The 22,112-nt window shown below is 42.6% G+C and overlaps 1 protein-coding gene across 6 annotated transcripts in view; it reads left to right on the top strand.

Annotated features, from left to right (window-relative positions):
* The window catches only part of ATAD2 (ATPase family AAA domain containing 2), an 87,598-nt gene that overhangs the window by 25,451 nt on the left and 40,035 nt on the right, over positions 1 to 22,112 (top strand). For all 6 annotated transcript variants that reach the window (XM_030553778.1, XM_030553776.1, XM_030553780.1 and 3 more), the window contains exons 8-16: positions 1,662 to 1,779; positions 3,161 to 3,271; positions 4,294 to 4,402; positions 4,903 to 5,018; positions 11,229 to 11,403; positions 12,359 to 12,447; positions 14,154 to 14,313; positions 17,755 to 17,845; positions 18,394 to 18,708. In XM_030553778.1, coding sequence (XP_030409638.1) covers positions 1,662 to 1,779; positions 3,161 to 3,271; positions 4,294 to 4,402; positions 4,903 to 5,018; positions 11,229 to 11,403; positions 12,359 to 12,447; positions 14,154 to 14,313; positions 17,755 to 17,845; positions 18,394 to 18,708 — 1,284 coding nt within the window. The remainder of the gene's footprint in view (positions 1 to 1,661; positions 1,780 to 3,160; positions 3,272 to 4,293; positions 4,403 to 4,902; positions 5,019 to 11,228; positions 11,404 to 12,358; positions 12,448 to 14,153; positions 14,314 to 17,754; positions 17,846 to 18,393; positions 18,709 to 22,112) is intronic.

Here is a 22,112-nt window from a genome sequence, read left to right as displayed (position 1 = left end):
TACACCATGCTGCTCGATCTGTCCCTGGCGAATCCAATTGCCCTACCTCCTTGGCCGGATCTGATCACACAGGACTTCGGCAGGATGCGCCGTCCAGATCTACAGTCCCTCCATCTGTCTGCATGGCTCCTGGCTGGTTAAGCCAGTCCGAGTTGTGCTGTTCTGACGCAGTACAAGTGTTGTTGGGCAGCAGGAAGCCTTCCACGCGTTCAACCTACCTAGCAAAATGGAAACACTTCTGCTGCTGGTGCAACCAACATGGCCACGACCCACTCTCCGTCCTAGTCCCCACCATTTTGGACTACGTGTGGTCTCTCAAGCAGCAGGGCTTGGCGATCTGATCTCTCTGCGCGTCCATCTCACTGCTATATCCACCTTCCATCCAGGCGAGGCTGGCAAGTCCGTGTTTTCCCACCCTATGGTGTCAAGATTCATCAAGGGCCTGGAGCGACTATACCCTCAGGTCAAACGGCCTACCCCTACTTGGGACCTGAACCTTGTCTTGACCAGGCTCATGGAGCCACCCTTCGAACCCTTAGCCACATGCTCGCTGCTGTACCTGTCCTGGAAAGTGGCCTTCCTAGTTGCTATCACATCGGCTCGGCGAGTCTCAGAGCTTCAGGCTCTGACCGTGGACCCTCCGTATACGGTGTTCCATAAGGACAAGGTACAGCTGCGACCGCACCCAGCATTCCTTCCTAAGGTCGTCTCCGCCTTCCATATTAACCAAGACGTCTTCCTGCCAGTCTTTTACCCAAAGCCGCATTCATCCTGACGGGAGCAACAGCTCCATTCCTTAGATGTCCGAAGGGCTCTCGCATTCTACATTGAGAGAACTAAACCCTTCCGATGTTCACCACAATTGTTTGTGGCAGTAGCGGAACACATGAGAGGCATGGCAATCTCCTCCCAGCATATCGCATCCTGGGTCACGTCCTGCATCAGGACATGTTACGACTTGGCCCGCGTGCCAACGGGGGCCCTTACCGCCCATTCTACCAGGGCTCAGGCTTCGTCTGCCGCATTTTTGGCTCATGTCCCCATACAGGAAATCTGCCGTGCGGCCACCTGGTCTTCTGTGCACACCTTCGCATCACACTATGCACTGGTCCAGCAAGCTAGAGACGATGCCGCTTTCGGCACAGCGGTTTTACAGTCCGCAACGTCTCACTCCGACCCCACCACCTAGGTAAGGCTTGGGAATCACCTAATCGGAATGGATATGAGCAAGCACTCGAAGAAGAAAAGATGGTTACTCACCTTTGTAACTGTTGTTCTTCGAGATGTGTTGCTCGTATCCATTCCACACCCGCCCTCCTTCCCCATTGTCGGAGCAGCTGGCAAGAAGGAACTGAGGAGCGGGCGGGCCAGCAGGGGTATATATCAGGCGCCATACCAGCACCACTCCAGGGGGCGACCTGCTGGCCCACCGAGTGTTGCTAGGGTAAAAAGTCTCCGAACATGCACTTGGCACGCGCACACCTAATTGGAATGGATATGAGCAACACATCTCGAAGAACAACAGTTACAAAGGTGAGTAACCGTCTTTTATGACTTTCATCTGTCCAATGTTTCACTTTGTTTCCTGCTCTTTGTGTTATGTACTCTAATTTAGGATAGTTCTATTAGATCTTTAAATCAAACTTTTTTGCTTTTAATAGAGCCAAGGCACCAAAGAAAGCCCAACCTATTTTATACTGGTCCATCCTCTCCTGTGAGACGAAGATATCCTTTTAGCCCTGCAGGACCACGAAGTCCCTACTGCAAAAGGATTAACAGGTTGGTATATGGGATGGTGATTGCCACCTATATGGATAAATGAGAACAGTCACATAATGGAATGTTGCTTAAAATGACTTTCAGAATAGTAGTATGCTGGCTATGACTCTGTTAAGGGTGGGAGAGGGTCAGCCCCAGCCCTGGGAGGCAAGGGGAGGGCAGTTTGGGTGAGCCATGCTGAGTGAGTAGGGGTGGCTCTGGCAAGCCCCTGGCTGTACTGTTTTTACTTTTTAAAAACACCCGGATGGGAACCATATTACTTTCTCTAGCCTCTTCTCTTCCTGCCCTTTGGTGGTGGCTTGCATTACTGCTCCTGACCAGACATAAGTTCTCCAGAGCCACTCATGCTGCACTCCCGCCCAGAGAGTTTGCAATTAACGCACGTTAAGTATGCTGTGTGTTAATCGCACACGTTAGTGGCAGTTAATTGACAGCCCTACTTTTTACCCTTTAGTTACTGATAAGTACTTGCATCTTAAAATAATGGAGTAGTTTTTTGTTCCCTGAGAATTTATATTTAATACTTTTGAGTATAAAAACTTTGTCCAGGATCTTCAAAGGCGACTAGTGGGTTTTGGATGTCCTTAATTTTTTATCCCCAACTTGAAAATCTTAAAGGGCCCTATGTTTCTGAGAATGTATGCTCAGAACTTTCTGAAAAACAAAGGATCCTTTAAGGCAGTGGTGGGCAACCTGCGGCCCACATTCGGGGTAAGCTGATTGCAGGCTGCGAGACATTTTGCTGATGTTGAGCATCAGTAGGCATGGCCTCCCCCGGAGCTCCCAGTGGCTGCAGTTCGCAATTCCCGGGCAAAAGGAGCTGCGGGAAGTGGTAAGCTGAAGGGATATGCTGGCTGCTGCTTCCCACAGCTCTAACTGGCCAGGAACAGCGAATCACGGCCACTGGGAGCTATGGAGGGGCCATGCCTGCGGATGGTCAATGTTAGCAAAATGTCTTGTGGCCCGCTATCGGATTACCCTGATAGGCTGCATGCAGGTCACAGGTTGCCCACCACTGCTTTAAGGTGTCAGTTTGAGTAAACAAAATCAGTAGTTGCATTTGAAAACTTGGCCTTCATAATTGTATGTTTTTAAGTAAACATTTCATCCTTTTTGGTATAAAAACAAGTTTGTTTTGTTTTTGGTTTTGTTTTGCTCCAATGAGGATTCCTCCTCCTCCTCCCCTGGAAGGGTATAACAAGTAGGGAAGCAATCCTACGTTTACAGGGAATGGGCTAGATAACCTAACGGGTCGTAACCCACTGTAATTTCTGAGGTGGAATTTGGAAAGAACAGTTAATAACTTGACCTTTAGCTTTTCAGAGTGAGCACATACTTAAGCTTATTACTATTTTTCTGTAAACATTTTATTATAATACAGACGAAAGCATGCAATCCATAATAGTGATTCCACATCTTCCTCCTCTTCGTCTGATGATGAGCAACGCTTTGAAAGGCGTAGGAAATGCAGTCATAACAGAGCATTAAGCCGGTAAGTATAATTATGTAGCTTCTCTCCTTCCCCCTTTTGGGAGAAATGGCAAATGCACTTACGTAAAATGTTAGTCTCTTAATTCTTATACTGCAGATTCTCTACACTGTGGCAACTTGTAGTCAAATCTCTTGGTATATTTGACGTTAGTCAATTCTAAAAGTAAAAAATTATCAGAAACTGGATATGCTTTTAAAGAACCTCTTACATAGCATGTACTGAATTTATTTTGTAGTGTATATGGTTCTGCTGCTGCCCTGTTTACAAGGGTGTTTTTAGCAAGGGAGAAACGGTGATATTGTAAAATGCAAAAGTAAACACAAAAGAAAACAAGAAAATGATTTTGTTTTAATTATTTAAATACTGTTTCTAACCATTGCAGGTACAGATTTCTGAGGCAGATTTCAGGTGTGATGTCCAAGTAGAATGGTGTTACTTTAATGAATATTGTGTATGATTGTGTTTATTTAGATTCTTCAGTCTGCCACAGAGCTAGCATGTAACATATAAATTTGGAGGGGATTTGCTACAGAATTTAGGTCCATTGTTACATAAACTTGGGATGGTGCAGCAACTGCAGGCCTGATCCAAAGGTCATTTAGCTCCACAGAAAACATTGAAACAACAAACCTATCATGTTGCTGTTCCAATTCTGAGTATAGAAATAGCCAATCTGTGGAAGAATGATTTTCATCATTAAAACTAAGCTAAATTCACAATGTCCAAAAGTGAAAAAAGGGAGATGATTAGTTAATCCAGATACCATCAAACTTTGTTGGGGTGGGATTTTCAAAAGTGCCCAAGTATGTAGAAGCACAAATCTGTAGGCACCCCAAGGAAGTTGGTAGTATTTAGGATAACTGACCCTCTTCGTCTGTTCATATCTGGACATTGGAACTTTAATTCAGTTGAGAGATTTGGTAGTGCAGGAGTGTTTATCATAAGCTTGTATAATTTGGGAAGAAAAATCTGGTTATCTTATTTTAGTGTTTGTCTTCCCATTTCCTTGACTTTCAAATCAGGTGTCTTCCACTAAACTTTCGGAAAGACGAATTAAAAGGAGTTCACAAGGATCGGATGAAAATTGGAGCAAGCCTGGCTGATGTTGATCCAATGCAAATAGATTTTTCAGTAAGTACTTTGTCTCAAATACTGTCAGTTACCCACTGGTTGAAAGTGTTAGTTACAGAAAAACTGTACAAAGTTATCTATTTACCACTGCCTTTACACATAAGCCTCTCCTCAGCATGTTCTAAAATTGCTGTGATTGCCAAGTACATTTTTCTTCTGTAGTTGCATATGAAGTCTTCTATTATTGCAGTGGTTTTCAAACTTTTTTGTGCTGGTGACCCCTTTCACATAGCAAACCTCTGAATGTGCGCCCCCCCCCACATTAAAAACACTTTTTTATATATTTAACACCATTATAAATGCTGGAAGCAAAGCAGGGTTTGGGGTAAAGGCTGATGCCTCACAACCCCCCTAGTAATAATCTTGCGACCCCGTGGGGGGTCCTGACACAAAGTTTGAGAACCTCGTCATTGGATGCTTAGTAGAGTTGTCCTGTTGACCCTGCCTGATTTGAACCATGTATGAAATGTGATTTTTGTTTCTAACTCTCCCTGAACTAGGTACGATTTGATAGTGTGGGTGGACTATCTAGCCACATTTCAGCTTTAAAAGAGATGGTGGTTTTTCCACTGCTTTATCCAGAAGTATTTGAGAGATTCAGAATTCAGCCTCCAAGGTAATATGACTTGTATTGCAACTTGAAAACTCATGCTTTCGTTTATAGAAGAATATTGCATTTTAAGTATCTATTTCATATCCTAAAACATTTATGTGCAAACTTTATCAAAGTAACATTAAAAGACAAAGACTTTAAACAGACAAAACCCAGAATGTACAGAGTTTCAAGATTCATATAGTGCCAAGACACAACCAGAGACATAGTGTCTGGTCTTTAAGGTAAAGGTATACTCTGAAAAGTGACTCAGTAAAAATGGCATTTTTACTGTCTATTTGTTTTCTATTTCATATACAATTTGATTAGTTTACAAGTGGAGAGGGATTTTCGAGCTACCAGCTCTGCAAACTTCTTGACATCTGCAAGTCAATGCTGAAGAAACTGCAGTCAGAATACTAGCAATATTGTTTATCCATGGAACAAAATAAAAATGTTAGCTTCCCCTCTGAGAGCTGTATGCATTGCTAGCTGGTATGCAGTAAAAAGTGACTACTTTAGATAGTAAGGGGTGTGTGTGTGTGTGTGTGTGTGTGTGTGTGTATATAGTAATATTGGAATGACTTCAGACAGATACAGTGAACAGACGTGATTTTAAGAAGGAGCCACTTTTATATAGTCTTACTACTTTGTGCAGGAAACAATGGTAATAAATTGAAATGCCCAACCCCTCCCCCTCAAAAAAAAAACAAAAACAAAAAACCAAAACCTCAACTTAACCCCTGGTGAATGAAATGCATAAACACCTATCACAATATAACTTAATCTACAGTATTACAAATAATTTTTAAAATCCTCAGATGTATGTGTTGGGTGGGTTTTGTTTGTTTTTTGTTTTTCTTGAATGTCTTTTTAAAATGACTTAACTGCCAACTCCTAAAACTTCTAACAGATTTCCAGATACTTTTGGGGGGTGTGGGTGTGTGTGGTTTTTTGGTCACCTTCAGAAATCATCCTCATATCATTGTCAGCAGATTCTGGAATCAGAACCTGGAAATTTAAGCCTTTTAAGGGAGGAAGAATTAAACATTTTCTTACTAAGCTGTAATTCTTTGAAAACAAGGGCCTCAAATTGAATCAGTCTGGATCTGATTTATGGGGTTGGACTAAATGTCGGGCATATCCTGCTCATGGTCAGGTCACTTGATCTCAGCTAATAATACTTCCTCTACCTTCACCCTCGTGTATCTAATGAGGTTGTAATCTCTTTGGAGCAAGAGCTGTCTACTATGTGTATGAACAGTGGCTTACACAATGGGGCCTTAATCTCAGGTGGGGCCTCTGTTAGCTACTCTAATACAAATCATATCATTTGTATTGATAGGCCATTGGGACCGCGGCCACTGAGAGCTGCAGGGGACCATGCCTGCAGACAGTCAACGTCTGCAAAATGTCTCATGGCCCACAATCAGATCAACCTGCAGCCTGCATGTGACCCATCGGGGTACCCGCCACTGCTCTAAATAAATGGTTGTTAGACTCTTTCTCAGAAAACCATGTCTATATGTAATCTCTTCAGTTTCTGAACTGTTTTAAGACTTAAATTTTTTGATGTTAGAAAATGTCAAACTGGAGATAAGATGCAACCTAACAGTGGGCATAATCGACCATTGGCACAGCTTACCAAGAGAAATGAGTTAATTCGTTGTCAGTTGGAGTCTTTAAATGAAGATTTGAATGCCTTTATAAAGGATATGATCTAGTTCAGTTGCAAGTTATTGAACTCAATAATGTTCACTCACACATTAAGAAAAAATAATTCTTGGAGTGTATTCTATGGGTACTCCACCATAGGATGTGCACACAGCTGTGCACTCTGAGTCTGCAGAGTAGTGTCTGTGGGCCTGCCCTTGTGCAGTGCAGCACCTTGTGCTCTAAACAAGGACGTATAGGGAGGTGCTAGCCCACTGCCACTCAGTTCCTCCTCAATAGCATGGAGCTTGAGATGAAAAGGTCGGCTGTCTGCAGCTTCCTGCCTTCACTGTGTGAATTCTTTCTTTTGTTTGCTTTAGTATCAGAGGGGTAGCCGTGTTAGTCTGGATCTGTAAAAGCAGCAAAGAATCCTGTGGCACCTTATAGACTAACAGACGTTTTGGAGCATGAGCTTTCGTGGGTGAATACCCACTTCGTCAGATGCATCTGACCCACAAAAGCTCATGCTCCAAAACGTCTGTTAGTCTATAAGGTGCCACAGGATTCTTTGCCGCTTTTGCTTTAGTAGTTTCTTTTTCATTATTTATTTTCATTCAGTACCTATTTATTTTATATAACACTGTTATGTTGATAGAAGAGGGATTTTTTGTTTGCATCAGAGGACTATTTGGTATGCTCCAGGATTTTAGACCTGTGAGATTTGCCACAGCTCTCTTCCACTCTGTAATGGACACTCCAGCTGCCTGCAGTGCTTGGGGGACTCCCACAACTCTTCTAAATGCAAGGTCTGTCAGGGTTGCAAATGCTGATCCAAGAAAGACAGGGAGACTAGACTTAAGCTCTTATTAGTGGACCATGCTGTAGTTCCAAAGAGGTCCACTTCCCCCTGTACATCCACCTCTACAGCTCAGGCTGCCTCAGTGCCAGTTGCTGCATCATCTGCAACAAAGAAAACTCTAAAGAAGAAATATACAACTTTATTTCATTTCCTTGTATGGAGAGGTATATCACCCTGTAAGACCCACTGTTGGGAGACCTTTTGTCCCTCTGATGGTAGGAGTCGGTACCACTGAATCAGTACAGGAAAAACTCCAGAGATGCCTACCACCAGAGCAGCTACAACTGTTGTTGGCACCATCTAATACCTTGCAGCACTGAAAGAGACAGGGCTACCATCTGTGCCCTAGTACCAGAATTTCACCATACCTCTGAAAGGGGAGATGACACTACAGTCACTGTGGTACTGCAACAGCCTCCATCTTACCAGATGGTACTGGCCCAGACTTTGTGTGAAGGCTGTCAAAACTCTCTACCTTGTTCCAGGTTCCTTTCTGCAGAGGATCTTATTATCTCTGATAAACCTGAGTCACCAGTACTGGAAAGCTCTAACAGTGCCACCTCCTCAGTACCTCTGTGAAAACAGCAAGTTGAGACTTGCTTAAGTCTCTAGCCTTTGATGCCAGTCAGAACAGTGAAGGTCCTCACCCGCATACTTGGTTTACCTATCCACCCCTCCCACAAGCATTTTCTAGGCTTCATAATAGGGACAGATCACTATCAAAATCAAGTTCTCCCCTTTGAACTTTCCATGTCCCAAGGGTGTTCAGAGATTCTCTCAGTGGTAGTGGCACAGCTCCATCAGGGGAAATATCAGTGTTTCCATATATGAATGACTGGCTTTGCAGGGTCTGGTCACCCCAAGAAGTTTAGTCAACAGCATCCAGAGCAGTAATGCTTTTCCAATTTCTGGGTCTCTGTCAACCTCAAAAAAGCTATACAAACTCAAGTACAGAGAATATACTTTATAGGAACTACTCTTGACTCCACAACAGCAAGAGCCAACCTACCCAACCTAATCTCAACATTAGAGTGCAGTCCACTAGCAACAGTGAGGATTTGTCTACAGATCTTGGGTGACATGTTGCCCACCATGTATGTGTTTTACCCACATAAGGATGCACTTCAAATGCCTTCAGATACGGCTAAGAACAATATATATCCTAAATAGACACAGCTTCTCCAAATGTGTATCAGTATCTCAGAAGGTAATAGGCTCTTCACCGTGTAAGAGAGTCTATGGAGAATCTGCATTAGAACCTCATTATTTCATCCAGCACTGTTGAAGACCCTCACAACAGATGTGTGTCTGTTAGGATGGGGAACTCAACTACAGAGAGTGACAGCATAAGGCAAATGATTGACACAGGAATCAACGCTTCATGTCAGTATTCTGGAATAGAGACCAGTGTGATATGCGTGCCAACACTTCCTTTAACTGACCTTGCATGGCTTAATCAGTTGTGCTGGACAACAGGTTGACAAAGTATTATGTCAACTGCCAGGGTGGAGCAAGACCCTGTTGCAGAGGTGCTAAGGCTGTGGAAGTGGTGCATTTCCCATCAGAAATATCCGCTGTCGGTCTACCAGGCCTCCAGAATACAATTGCAAACTCCCTGAATAGAACCTTCTGGCGAGATCTTGAATGGAGGATCAGACTGTCATCTGCCAGATGTGGGGTATAGTAGAGGTGAAATGTCACCTGTTCTGCTCCAAGGGAGGTCATCGTTGCAACTCTCTCAGGGATGGCCTGATAACACCATGTCCCTGTATCCTTCTTTATGTTTGCCCACTGTACCGTTGATTCTCAAGATGTGCCATGAAGGAATGAGAGCAATCTTTATATTGCGTGGTTGGCCAAGACAGGTATGGTAGCCAAACCTCCTGAATTTCATGGAGACATAACCCCTCAGACATCTTATCAACAAAGACCTCCTGATACAGAACTCAGGAACCCTCATCCATCCCAACTCGTCCTCCTCTGAATATGAGGATGTGGCCCCTCAGTGGTTCTCAAGCATGGAATTAACCTGTTTGGATTGAGTTCAGTCAGTTCTTTTATCCAACAGGAATCCTGGTACTTGCAAAACCTACCTCTAAAGGTGGAAGCGCTTCCAATCCCTCCATCTCGAACCTTATGAGTCCTGCTTTCTAAGATCCTGGACTGCCTGTTAGAATTAAAAACAAGGTTTCTCAATGAACTCTCAGGATACATGTGACCACCCTTCCAGCCTTCCACTCACTCATCCAGGGCTTCTGTTTTTGCCCACCCTACAACAACCAGGTTTCTCAAGGGCCTATGTAACTTGTTTCCTCTTGTTTGACAGCCAGCCCACCAGTGGGACCTCAACCTTGTTCTAAACACCCTAAGGAAACCCCCATTCAAACCAATGGTGACCTCTTCCACCATGTCCTCAAGACTTAATTCTTGACTATCACCTCAGTGAGACAGATGGGGGAGCTGGGGGCACTCCCGACAGACCCACCATATACCACTTTCTACAAAGACAATTATACTATGTCCTCTTTCTTTCTTACAAAGTCTCCTCGAAATCTAACATTAACCAGGAGATTTTTCTACCAGTTTTCTACCCAAAACTTCATGTACCCAGAGAAGAATAAAGTTTTTTGTTCACTGGATGTCAGAAGTGCCCTTGCCTTCTATCTGTACAGGACTAAACCATTCCGAGCATCTCCCAGGCTATTTGTATCAATTGCAAATAGGATGAAGGGCCAACAGATTTCAATGCGAAGAGAGTCTAAGTGGGCTTCGTGTTGCATCTTGACTTGTTATGAAAATGCTGGGGAGCAGTCTCCTCACAGAGTGACAGCACATTCTACCAGAGCTCTAGTCCACATCTACAACTCTACTGAAAGATGTTGCCACAGCAACAATCTGCAGTTCTGGTAATTGGTTTTCTGTCCGTATATTTGCTAAACGTTACACTATCATACCTGCTTCCGGAGATGATGCTGCCTTTGGCGATGCAGTCTTTCAAACGACCCTGGATTTATATCATCAGCACACAGCTTCTCATTAAGTTACTCCTTGGGAGTCTACTGTGGTGGAGCACACATAGGGACATATACAAGAAATAGTAGAGATTACTTAGCTTAATTGAGTTCTTCAAGATGTGTTGTCCCTATGGTGCTCCGGTTGCCATCCTCCTTTCCCTGTGTTACGGAGTTCTGGCTTCGTGGTCGAGAAGGAACTGAATGGCAGCAAGCTCAGTCCTCCGTATGTGCCCTCATTTGGAGCACAAGGTGTGCTGTTCTGCAAAGGTATGGGTACACAGACACTACTTTGCAGTCTCCCATTGAGAACACATCCTATGGTCTGGAAAAAACATCTCAAAGAAATCAAGTTACTGTCAGGTAACTGACCTCTCCTCCTCTCCACTCAGTGAAATTCTATGGCCTTTATTATGCAGGAGGTTAGTCTTAGATCATCATAATCCCTTCAAGCCTTTAAATCTGTGTATCTAACAAAATACATGAATATATTTCTGTTAAATAAAATTTGTATATATGTATATCAAATTTGTACTTATATTTTGATTTTAATCTGTTTATGCCCCCTTCTTTATTCTCTCCCCCCCCACCCACCCCCATCGACCTTCATATATTGATGTTTTGTTGTCTTACATCTCAAGCTCTTTGGAACAATTTCTGTTCCTTTCTAATGTATTGCAACTGAAACATGGGAACTCTTGTATTTTACAGGGGCTGTCTATTCTACGGTCCACCTGGTACTGGAAAGACCCTGGTTGCCAGGGCACTTGCTAATGAGTGCAGTCAGGGTGATAGAAGAGTAGCCTTCTTTATGAGAAAAGGTGCTGATTGCCTCAGTAAATGGGTGGGAGAATCTGAACGACAGCTTCGTTTATTATTTGATCAGGTAATATTCGAATTAGTCTATACACTTTTTATTATATGTGGAGCTAGTATTGAAATCTGTAGTTAAGGTTGCCAAACACTTTTTTTTATTATAAGGCTCTGTTTTCACTTGCTTATAACTTTGAAAGACTTTAACTCTTGTGGCTGAAATTTTCCATGGTGGTGCCTGTCTGAATTTTTTAGAAGTTCAAGTAAAAATTGTCCAGATGTTTTGGGGAACCTGATTAGGGGTAGATGGGAGGAAATATATTTTTGCCTGCGTTTGGTGTGTGGTGAGTTTTTGTTTGTTTGTTTTGTCTTGTTTAATCTTACAAGTGTTTCATTGAGAAGCTCTGGTGCCTCCATGCTTTGGTGAGATATTTGAAATTTGGCAGGCGCACCTTTGAAAAGGTCCAGAGGAGGGTTGCAGGAGCTGGTATGGTACGAATGGGAGCAAAGGGAAAAGGACACAGGCTGAGACAATGGGGTCTGACAGGCCTGTATCGACTAGGACAGGCTCACCTCCAGGACCTGGTGCTGAACCCCAGGAGTCATGTGTTTTCTACATTTCTCTCTCATCAGCAAATAGCTGTGAACTGACTGGCAAAGGGTGTCTCATCTACTCATAGTGGCTGGTCCATTTAGAAAATAACTGCCTACTGTTGCTACCAGTTACTTTGTTACCTCAAGTGGTAGAAGTTGGTGCGGTGGGTATAAAGGCCTGAACCTTCCTGATGACCCATGTTGGGTAGGAGGGTCAATATGGTTGTACATGACAGACTTTGTTTTATCAGGGTAGGGTTTTTTGCTTTGGGGAGATTTTTTTTAAATCAGAAATTACATCCAGGAATGTGTGAGGCATTAATTCTGGCATTGCTTACTTCTGAGTGCTTAATGTTTTTCTAATGTAGTTTTTTGGATGCATTATTTTTTACATATATTAGTTTGAATATTCCTTAGTCTGCCTTTCCTTTTAGGCCTATCAGATGCGTCCTTCAATTATTTTCTTTGATGAGATAGATGGTTTGGCTCCTGTACGATCCAGTAGACAAGATCAAATTCACAGGTATTACACTTCATATTTTTAAAAAATAGAGAGTTAAAATCTGCTTGAGCCTTGTAAGAGGGGGAGACTATAGTATTAGTAGTCTTTTATTCTTGTGGGGTGGCGGGAGGGAGGGCATCAGCATTAGGAGGCCTCTCTAAACTTGGGTAGTATTAAGTTGCAAGTAATTAGATTTTGTAGCGATACCAAACTCAGTGTGGTATTTTAATTTTTTTGTAACGTAGTTTCTCTGACACACTCTTATGTTTGTACAACCCTCCAAATGAAATTATATTTCTGGTCTGTCAGTTTGCTTTCCTTTTAACCCTTTTCCAGCAATATCATAATCAGGGGCCCATATATATATCACAGTTATTGCCCTTTGAACTGCAAAAATCTCTTTGAATCTGCCTTATAATTGTGTTGCAATATCCAAAACTTCATTTTAAAACAGTCTTTAGCCTTTATGGTTGCCGTGTGAACCAGTGCAGTTATGTTTGCTGTCTCAGTATGCAGCCTAAAACCATAGCTCTGAGAGAAGTGTGACTTGCTTCCATTCATCCGCTTAGGGTGTCATCTTTTGAAGTCTAAAAAACATCAAGTTAATGTACTTTGCCATTGGTGTATTTTGTGGTAGGGTGAAGTTACTGTCAGAGCTTGCTGAGGCAGAGTTATGAGAAGTTCAGTCCTACGTCCCCCCCGCATTTGAAGTTGCATGCACCCCAATCCAAAAGGGGAGGAAAAAAGGTGGTATATCTTCACCATAGCACTGAGAATCAGCTGCCTACTGGTTGATCAACAAAACATCACCATGGCCTAGTCTGCACTAGAATTTTCCTTTTGGTATAGCTGCATCTCTTGGGGGTGTGAAAAATCCACACTCCTTAGGTTGTTACAGCTACATCTCTAACACCTCATATAGACAGCACTAGGAAGCAACTTACCTAGCTGCCACCTCTCTTGGAGGTGGATTACCTACACTGATGGGAGAATTGCTCCTGTTAGCATAGGTAATTTCTACATTGAAGCACCACAGCGTTTTAACTATTAAACAAGCCCCAGTCTTCTGGGGCGCCAAAAGCTCCAGCTGTCAACGCCTCTAGCTTTTCTGCAACAACTTTTACCATTTGGCACTTTTAGTACAGAAATTGGCAATACGTTGAAACTTTGGGCCAGTATAAAAATGAATAACATTAAAAAATAACAATGGATGACGTACAGGCCAGCACAGCAATAAATGGAAGAGAGCTCGGAGATGGGTATTTGCATAACTTGGGATTCCCTGCTGTATAAGTTAGGCTTGACCAAAGTGTACTTATTATAAGTAATACTATTGTTTGTATTGAGTAATGCCTAGAGGCCCTATTCATATTGTGCTAGGTTGTGTATAAACATGCCTTCTTTGGGGTAGGTATCGTCATGTTACTTAAATTGCAAGTAAAATCTTTACCTTTTGGATTAAAAAAGAAACTAAGGCTTGTTCAAGACTTGATTTTATCATGGTGTGGTTTTTGGTCTTTGGTCTTTGTTTGCTTATCTCCGGGGGAGGAATGTTCTGCACCGAACATCATAAAAGGCTCTTGACTGAACACTTTTTTTTTTTCTAACCAAAAAATAATTCCAGCAACAAAAGCTTTTCCTTTCTTGATCATAACCACTCTACCCAAGTTTCACTCAGTGTAACGTAGGCTTAGTTAACTGAATGAATAAAAGCATTTCTCTGTCAGTTCTATTGTGTCTACGCTGCTGGCACTTATGGATGGCTTGGATAGCAGAGGAGAGATTGTGGTAATTGGAGCTACCAACAGACTGGATTCAATAGATCCTGCTTTACGAAGACCTGGGCGTTTTGACAGAGAATTCCTTTTCACCTTGCCAGATAAAGAGGTAAAATCTTTGATTCAACCCTACAATAAGGTGTCAAATTATTTCTAGCATAAGCCACAGTGTATTGTGGAGTAATGAAGGATGTTTGGGAATGGTGAAGTTGGGATTCTGTGCTTTATGCCCTTGAGTGTTAGAGGTAATATATTGTTTCATGTGGAGTGTAGGTAGGGTACTGAAAACTCCACTTGTACAAAACCCTTTCATTGACCATCAATTTTGTAACTCTAGTTCCACTCTGATCATGCAGAAAAGTTGAATGTCGCCAAATAATGATACTTAATAATGCAATTATAGTGGCCTTCAATTAGGTGTAAAATATAGCAGTGTGTATAGAAGTGAGAACCTGAACATGAGAGAATGGTATATGTGAGAGAGAACTACAGTTAATTATGAGCCACTGTTGGATTAACATTTTAAATGTGCTCCATCTGAACTTCTGATGATAGCCCAGCTCAAAGTTGCATTTGTGAAGGGGGAAAAAATAAAGTGTCTACATCTGGGAGGTGGGCAACCCTCTAGACTCGTTTTAATCTGAAGTTTGTGTTTTGATGTGGATATCTGTTTTGGGGTTTTTTGTGGATCTGTGTGTGTGTAGTAATCTATTTAAGCAAACGTTTTTTCTTTTGTGACTAAGTGTGTGAATAGTCACATGGTGAAGTTGGATGCAGTGCTTAAAGTGCTACAGTGTACCACTGCCTAAAACATTTGAATTCATCATGAACATTCTGTGGTTAGGCTTGGCAACATTTTATTGTAATCGATGTATGTCAGTAAAAAATATTGATTGGTAACAGTCAGCAGGAGTGCAACCTCCCCTGACCTTCCTTGCACCTGCAGAAATCTAGTGTCAGAGGCCCTGCCGCAGTGCAGAGAACCCTCTACAGCTCCATTTGTCACAGCCACACTCCCCTGGCAGTGGTGCTGCAGAGGGCTTCTTGCGCAGCCAGTGATGCCCAGTCCCTGCAGGCGGAAGGTGCAGGAAAGGCTGCTGGCTTGGTGTGGCAGAAGAGACACCCCGGCCTGGAGAATGAGCCTCCAGCCACACAGGGGAGGCCACCCACTGCTGAATGGCTCTTGGCTGGGGACAGAGCCATTCAGCAGTGGGGTAGTCTCCCCTGAAGCTAGAGATTTGTCTTCCTCCTGACAGCCTTGGCCCTGGATCTCTGCTCTGTCCCACCAGGATCACAGACTTTCTCTCACCTGAAGGAACTAGGTGTCACCAACCCAACAGCCATGCAAAGAACCCTCTGCAGCTCAACTGTTGTTGTGACCCCACTCACTCACCAGCCAGTATTGTGGGGGCTGTCCCCTGGCAGGAATGGTTCAATAGCACCCCACAGCTGAATGTTCGTCGTCCTCCTTTCAGTCCTGGCCTAGAGTTTCTGCTTCCACTGTACCGTGGGCTCCATGTCCATGCAGGCAGCCACCTGCAGGCCCACTGGCAGTGCTTGGCTTAAAAATATTTTATTTTTAATCCTGGTACTTAGTGACATATTTCTAATCATACTAAAATTATTGAAACCCAAGAAAAGAAGTGCAGGTTAGCTCAGATTCAACACAGTATATGATCAGGTTACCTATTGGACATTATTGAATTGATGTTTTTTGTTGGTAGTTCTCTTACGTACTTGAACTGGGCTGTGAGAAACATTCAAACTCAGCTGGGATGAAGAGCTTTAAATTTTTGTTCCACTTGTTGAAAATGTCCCTGCTGTTTAATCGAAAGTATGAGTAGAAATATTAAATATGAATAACTCAGAATAGCTAGTCCTTCTCCTTGATGTCAAAAACTTTAAGCTAAGGGTCTTCTCTGTTTCATATAAAATTAAAAATTAAGGAAATGGGAGTTGCACTAAAATAAATTTGGGGATACCTTGACACTGTCGAAGTAGATGGCTAGGTCCAAAGATCTATAATCCAGCTTTTTCCTCCCACATGCTGCAAAAGGATGAAAGGCCTGAAGGTTCTTGTCCTAATTATGTCAGTCTTACCTCTACTTCCTTGATGCACATGTCTATAAGTCTACCAGTTGAGTTATGTGGAAACAGTATCTTCCTCTTGCTGTATTTTTACTTCTCTCTGTGTTACCACCTTTTTAAAAGGAACTGATGACACGGTTATTCTATGGAGCAGAGATGTCTGGGCCACTTTAAGGCACTAAGGCATTGTGAACCTGTGAATTTTGTCTTAGTAAAGCATAACTCCTGGGGAAATGGTCTGTTAAGATCTTTTAGAGCAAATGTCGATATTGGTAAAACTCATTTTAAAGTAAATGACACTTGAGATTGAAACCAACTTTCACTGTATGATGTGGTTTACAGACCCGCATACTAACCTAGAGCAAGGCATGGGGCAGTACTGGGCAAGAGAGACCACATTCCTTAGCCGCTGCCAGGCATGCTGCAGTTGTGGGGACAGCTTAAAAGGGCAGAGGCAAGGAGGGGAAAGAGCTACAGGCTGTGCCAGGAAGTGAGGCTGACACTGGGAACTGTTGGGAAGAGTGACTACAGCATTAGTAAGGCCACTGTGGAAGCAGTGATCCATATTCTCCACCCCATTTTGCAGTTGGGAACCCAAGAGAGGCCTGTGAAAGGAGGAGATATTGTTCCCTGGTGGACTGTGCTGATACTGTACTGCTAAGACTGGGACCAAGTCCCAGAGAGAGGAGCCACAGCCCAGCAGGAAGTGACCCGTAAGGCAGTGTAACTTGGGGAGGACCAAGTGGTCCAGATACTGCACCACTCCTTTAGGACCCTGGATTGGGATCCTTTAGTGGGGTGGTTACCCCGCTTTTGCCTTGAAGGACTTAAAACAGTTCCTGGGAGAGGGCTGTGGCAGGGGAAAAGCTGGGCTGATTGGGAAAGCAGCCACAGGTGTAGCCAGTGCAATCGGGGCCTAGCTGGCCCTTATAAGAGGGTGGTGGGCCAGAAGGAACGACACTCTCTCTCTAGCTCCTTAGAGAGAGAAGGGCCTGGCTGCCTGGGAAGCTGAGGAGGGTACCTAGGGTGAAGCAGTGGAAGAGCAGAGGGAACTGAGGAGCTCCAGCCTAACAAAGCCACAGGCTGAGTTAAGGGCCCACAGAAAAGGTACTAGGGCTGCAGAGGGGCAGCCCAGGAATACCAACCTGATCTAGAAGTGGAGAGAATTCTTCCAAGATCATTAGTCTTAAACTTAAGAGAGCTCACTTTTTGTCCTGGGAGCTTTCAATGGCTTTCCTTGTTAAAAGGAAAACCTGAAAAGAAGTGTGTCCAATTTAAGAAGCATCTAAAACCTTAAATTTGTTGAAAGTAGCCATCACTATTTTAGGCAAGTAAATTCTAGTAATATCAACATTTCCTTTTTAAGAAAAGAGGTGATTATATTGTCATCTACTTTTAAACTAAAGATTTTTACAGGGAGAAAACAGGATGTGCTCTTTGTTTAAAAAGTCTTTATTTCTAGGCCAGAAAAGAGATCCTCAAGATTCACACGAGAGACTGGACCCCTAAGCCATTGGACACATTTCTTGAAGAGTTAGCAGAAAAATGTGTTGGTAAGATTAAGAACCAAAAGAGTTATCAGAGAATACAAGTGACTAACTTATAGTTTAGCACACATAAAAATAAGTTTTCATCTAAAAGCTTAATACTAAGATTATTTAATTAAAATACTTATTTTTCTTTGATTTTTCATTCACTAATTGTTATGGGTTTGTTTTTTATATGAACATAGACATTTATTTTTAACAACTCTCACACTTTCACCATTCTTCTGCAGTTCTCTTTTAGAAGTCCATCTAGGCCACTAAGAACCCAGTCTTGCAATGAGTCTGCTCAGGGCCCCACTTACCTCAGTGGGGCTTTGCACAGGCAGAGAAGACCACCAGCAGAGTAGTTGGGCAGATAGCAGAATGAGGCATTTTTTACCTATATCCCTTCATTTTTTTTCCCCAGAAGGTGGAGCATGTTGCTTCTGTTAGGCTTCATCTTCTGCTGGGTCAGATAGTTACATACTCTAGCTTTGTATATATATATGCTGCTCCTAGATTTTTTTTTTTTTTTGATTGAGACAGAGAACTAAATTTCACATATTTGTTCATAGGATATTGTGGTGCAGATATTAAGTCCATATGTTCTGAAGCTGCTTTGTGTGCTTTGCGCCGACGTTATCCTCAGATATACACTAGCAGTGAGAAGTTGCAGTTGGATATCTCTTCTATTAAAATAACAGCTAAGGATTTTGTTGTGGCTATGCAGAAGACTATACCAGCTTCTCAAAGAGCTATGACTTCACCTGGCCAAGCACTCTCAGCCATTTCGAAACCACTGCTTGAAAAAACACTTCACAGAATTTTAGGAGCCCTACAAAGAGTGTTTCCACATGTGGAGCTTGGAATGAAAAAAGGACAAAAGACAGGTAAAACACTCCTTTTATTACTTTTATTTATTTTGAATTCTTGCATATTTCTGTCAAGATAAAAGCTTTTCTTTAATTTGTGACATTAACACACTAAATCTATTTATATTTTCCAATTTTTTGTGTGTATACTTTTGGGCAGTAGAACTTTGGTTATTTATGAGGGCAGAGTCTTCCATGGTTCTGTGTCTGTGGAATCTACCCCAGACACAGAATTTTGTTGAAAGAAATTTAAGCTTTAATTCATATCTTACATTTACAAGAGCATCCCATATGTAAAATAGTGCATACAGTAGAACCTCAGAGTTACGAACACCAAAGTTATGAACTGACCAGTCAAACACACACCTCATTTGAAATCGGATGTACACAATCAGGCAGCAACAGAGACAAAAAAAAAAAAATCAACCAAATACAGTACAGAACTGTGTTAAACTTAAACTATTAAAAACAAATAAAGGGAAAGCTGCAGAAGAAAAATGCGTAATAAAGTTTCAAAGCGGCATTAAGTCAATGTTCAGTTGTAAACTTTTGAAAGAACAACCATAACGTTTTGTTCAGTGTTACGAACAACCTCCACTCCTGAGGTGTTTATAACTGAGGTTCTACTGTAATTGTATTCCTTTGTCTTGAGATAGCATGAAATAATAGATCTGAGAGGTGTGAACTACACTCATTCATCTCAGTGTGGTAATGCTAAAGCCCAGAACATGAGAACTGCCATATTGGAGCAGACCTCTGATTCATCTACTATAGTAGCTTGTCTCCAAAAATGGCCAATACCAGATTCTTCAGAGAAGGTGCAAGAAACCTCCACTAGGCAGATGCGGAATAATCTAGATGCTCAGTAAAGTCTCCTCATAATCCCTAATAGGTAGGGATTGATTGCAAAACCTAAAGTATGAGGATTTTGTCCCTTCCCGAAACTTTTTAACATTAACTGTTTATAATTCTAGGTTTCAGAGTAGCAGCCATGTTAGTCTGTATCCGCAAAAAGAACAGGAGTACTTGGGGTGCCTTAGAGACTAACATTTATTTGAGCATATGCTTTTGTGGGCTATAGCCCTCTTCATCGGATGCATAGAATGGAGCACATAGTAAGGAGATATATAATACACATATATGAAAAGGTGGGAGTTGTCCTACCAACTCTTAAGAGGCTAATTAAGAGAAACTTTTGTAGTGATAATCAAGATAACCCATTACAGACAGTTTGACAAGAGGTGGGAGAATACTTAACATGGGAAAATAGATTCAATGTGTTTAATGGCTCAGCCATTCTCAGTCTCTAATCAAGCCTAAGTTGGTGTCTAATTTGCATATTAATTCAAGTTCAGCAGTTTCTCATTGGAGTCTGTTTTTGAAGCTTTTCTGTTGCAGAACTGCCACCTTTAAGTCTGTTACTGAGTGGCCAGGGAGGTTGAAGTGTTCTACTACTGGTTTTTGAATGTTATGATTCCTGATTTCAGATTTTCGTCCATTTATTCTTTTGCGTAGAGACTGTACATTGGCCAAACCAGACATGGCAGAAGGCATTGCTGGCACATGATGGCATATATCACATTGTTAGATGTGCAGGTAAACAAGCCCCTGATGGCATGGCTGATGTGATTAGGTCCTATGATGATGTCACTTGAGTAGATTTGTGGACAGAGTTGGCATCGGGCTTTGTTACAAGGATAGGTTCCTGGGTTAGTGTTTTTGTTCTGTCGTGTGTGGTTGCTGGTGAATATTTGCTTCAGGTTTGGGGGGTTGTCTGTAAGCAAGGAGAGACAGCCTTCCAGTAGTGTCGTCATATCCTGAAAGAGCTGCTTTCAATGGTCAGAGTGCTAGGAACACATCTGAGGAATATACAGCAATTCCATTTCCCAGCAGCACAAAAACAGAATCTTGAAGAAGTCTTCGGTAGCACTGAGAGCACTAGAACATCTGTGTCTTGTGCAAAAATCTGGAGTTTAGTAGCACACCTCTCTGTGGCATTGATGCAGGGCCAGCTCCAGGCATCAGCGAAGCTGGAATTCAGCAGCAGGGCCCTCATTCCCTCCCTTCCCCTTTGAGCTGCTGCCAGAGAGGGAGGACTCACCGCTGAAGAAGCGGTGATATTGAGCTGCCGCCCAAGTGCCCCCGCTCATCTTTTTTTTGCCACTTGGGGCGGCAGAAAAGCTGGAGCCGGCCCTGTTGATGGCAGTTAAGAAAATGTTAGTGTCAGCATCCTCATGGGAACCAACAAAGAAACTCCACTGAACAGCACAAGGCAGCAGCTTCATTATGCCATGTGACAACAAAACTTTTTTGAGCAATTCTTCATATGTTGGAGCATTTTTCTTGCAAAGTATGTGATTAACTCATCCCACCTGCAAGTATGAGACACTAGCTTCTTCACTGTGACATTGGAAACGTTCATGGAGTCATTGATTTCTGTATTGGACAGAAGCAATACAATGAAGTCACTTCTTCTTTCCAGTGATATTTTTAATTGATTCCTCTGCTTACATATCAGACATGAGGTGGACTTCTTCACAGTCCAGTATTTTCTCTGTAGCACTGAATGAAGTGTTCCCACCCAGTCTGTCTTTTTTTTTTTTTTTTTCCCCCTCTCCTCCCCCAGCCCCATGTGTCCTACATTGTCCATTCCTCCCACGTCCTGTGCCTCCTGATTGGCCGCATGGGCAAGATGCTATGAGGAACACAGCCTCTTCTCTTTCCTATCCTCAGCTGGGGCTGCTCCCGCCTCTTTCTACGCCACAGCAACTCCTGGTGGGCAAAAGGTGTAACTGTAGCACTTCTCCAGCAGGATGTATTTTCTGTGAAGAGAAAAAAAATTCTGCGTGGGACATGAATTCTTTGTGCGTGCAGTGGCTCAGACTTTCCCCAGGAGTAGCAGTTGTATTGTTCATGCATTGCATCTGCATAAGGAATGTTAACGGAATGGAGTGATCAGTGGGGCTAGCAGGTATCATTGGCAGGATACATACGTGGCCATTTGCTATGGCACCTTACGGATTGCTGAGTTAAAGGCTGACCATGGTGGAATATACCTTTCTCCTGAAATTAATGTAGTATGGTATGACCTGGGTGTCCGGAACATCTGAGGGTACATCTTCTATCTCTTCAGCTAAAGCCATACTTAGTAATTTTTTTCCTCCTGAAGTGCATCCCATTTCTGCACAATAACAAAGTTTTTTTTGTTTTTTTTTTTAATTGTGAATGTTACTGGGATGCACTCCCACTAACATTCACAATAACTTTGGGAAGGTTAACAACGTTAGTGAATGTAGAAGGCTCTACTGTAGTCGACTTTAGCTACTGCTTCATTGAAAACTGGACTTCTTGGCTTCAGAATTATTGGACCTTAACAGGAAAGTGAGTGAGTCAAGGAACGGTTCTTTGCTGGTTCAGAGAGA

Source organism: Gopherus evgoodei, chromosome 2 (assembly GCF_007399415.2).
Source record: "Gopherus evgoodei ecotype Sinaloan lineage chromosome 2, rGopEvg1_v1.p, whole genome shotgun sequence".
NCBI classification, from domain to species: Eukaryota; Metazoa; Chordata; order Testudines; family Testudinidae; genus Gopherus; species Gopherus evgoodei.
The sequence above is the reverse complement of the archived record's forward strand: the minus strand, read 5'-3'. Positions and strand labels throughout refer to the sequence as shown.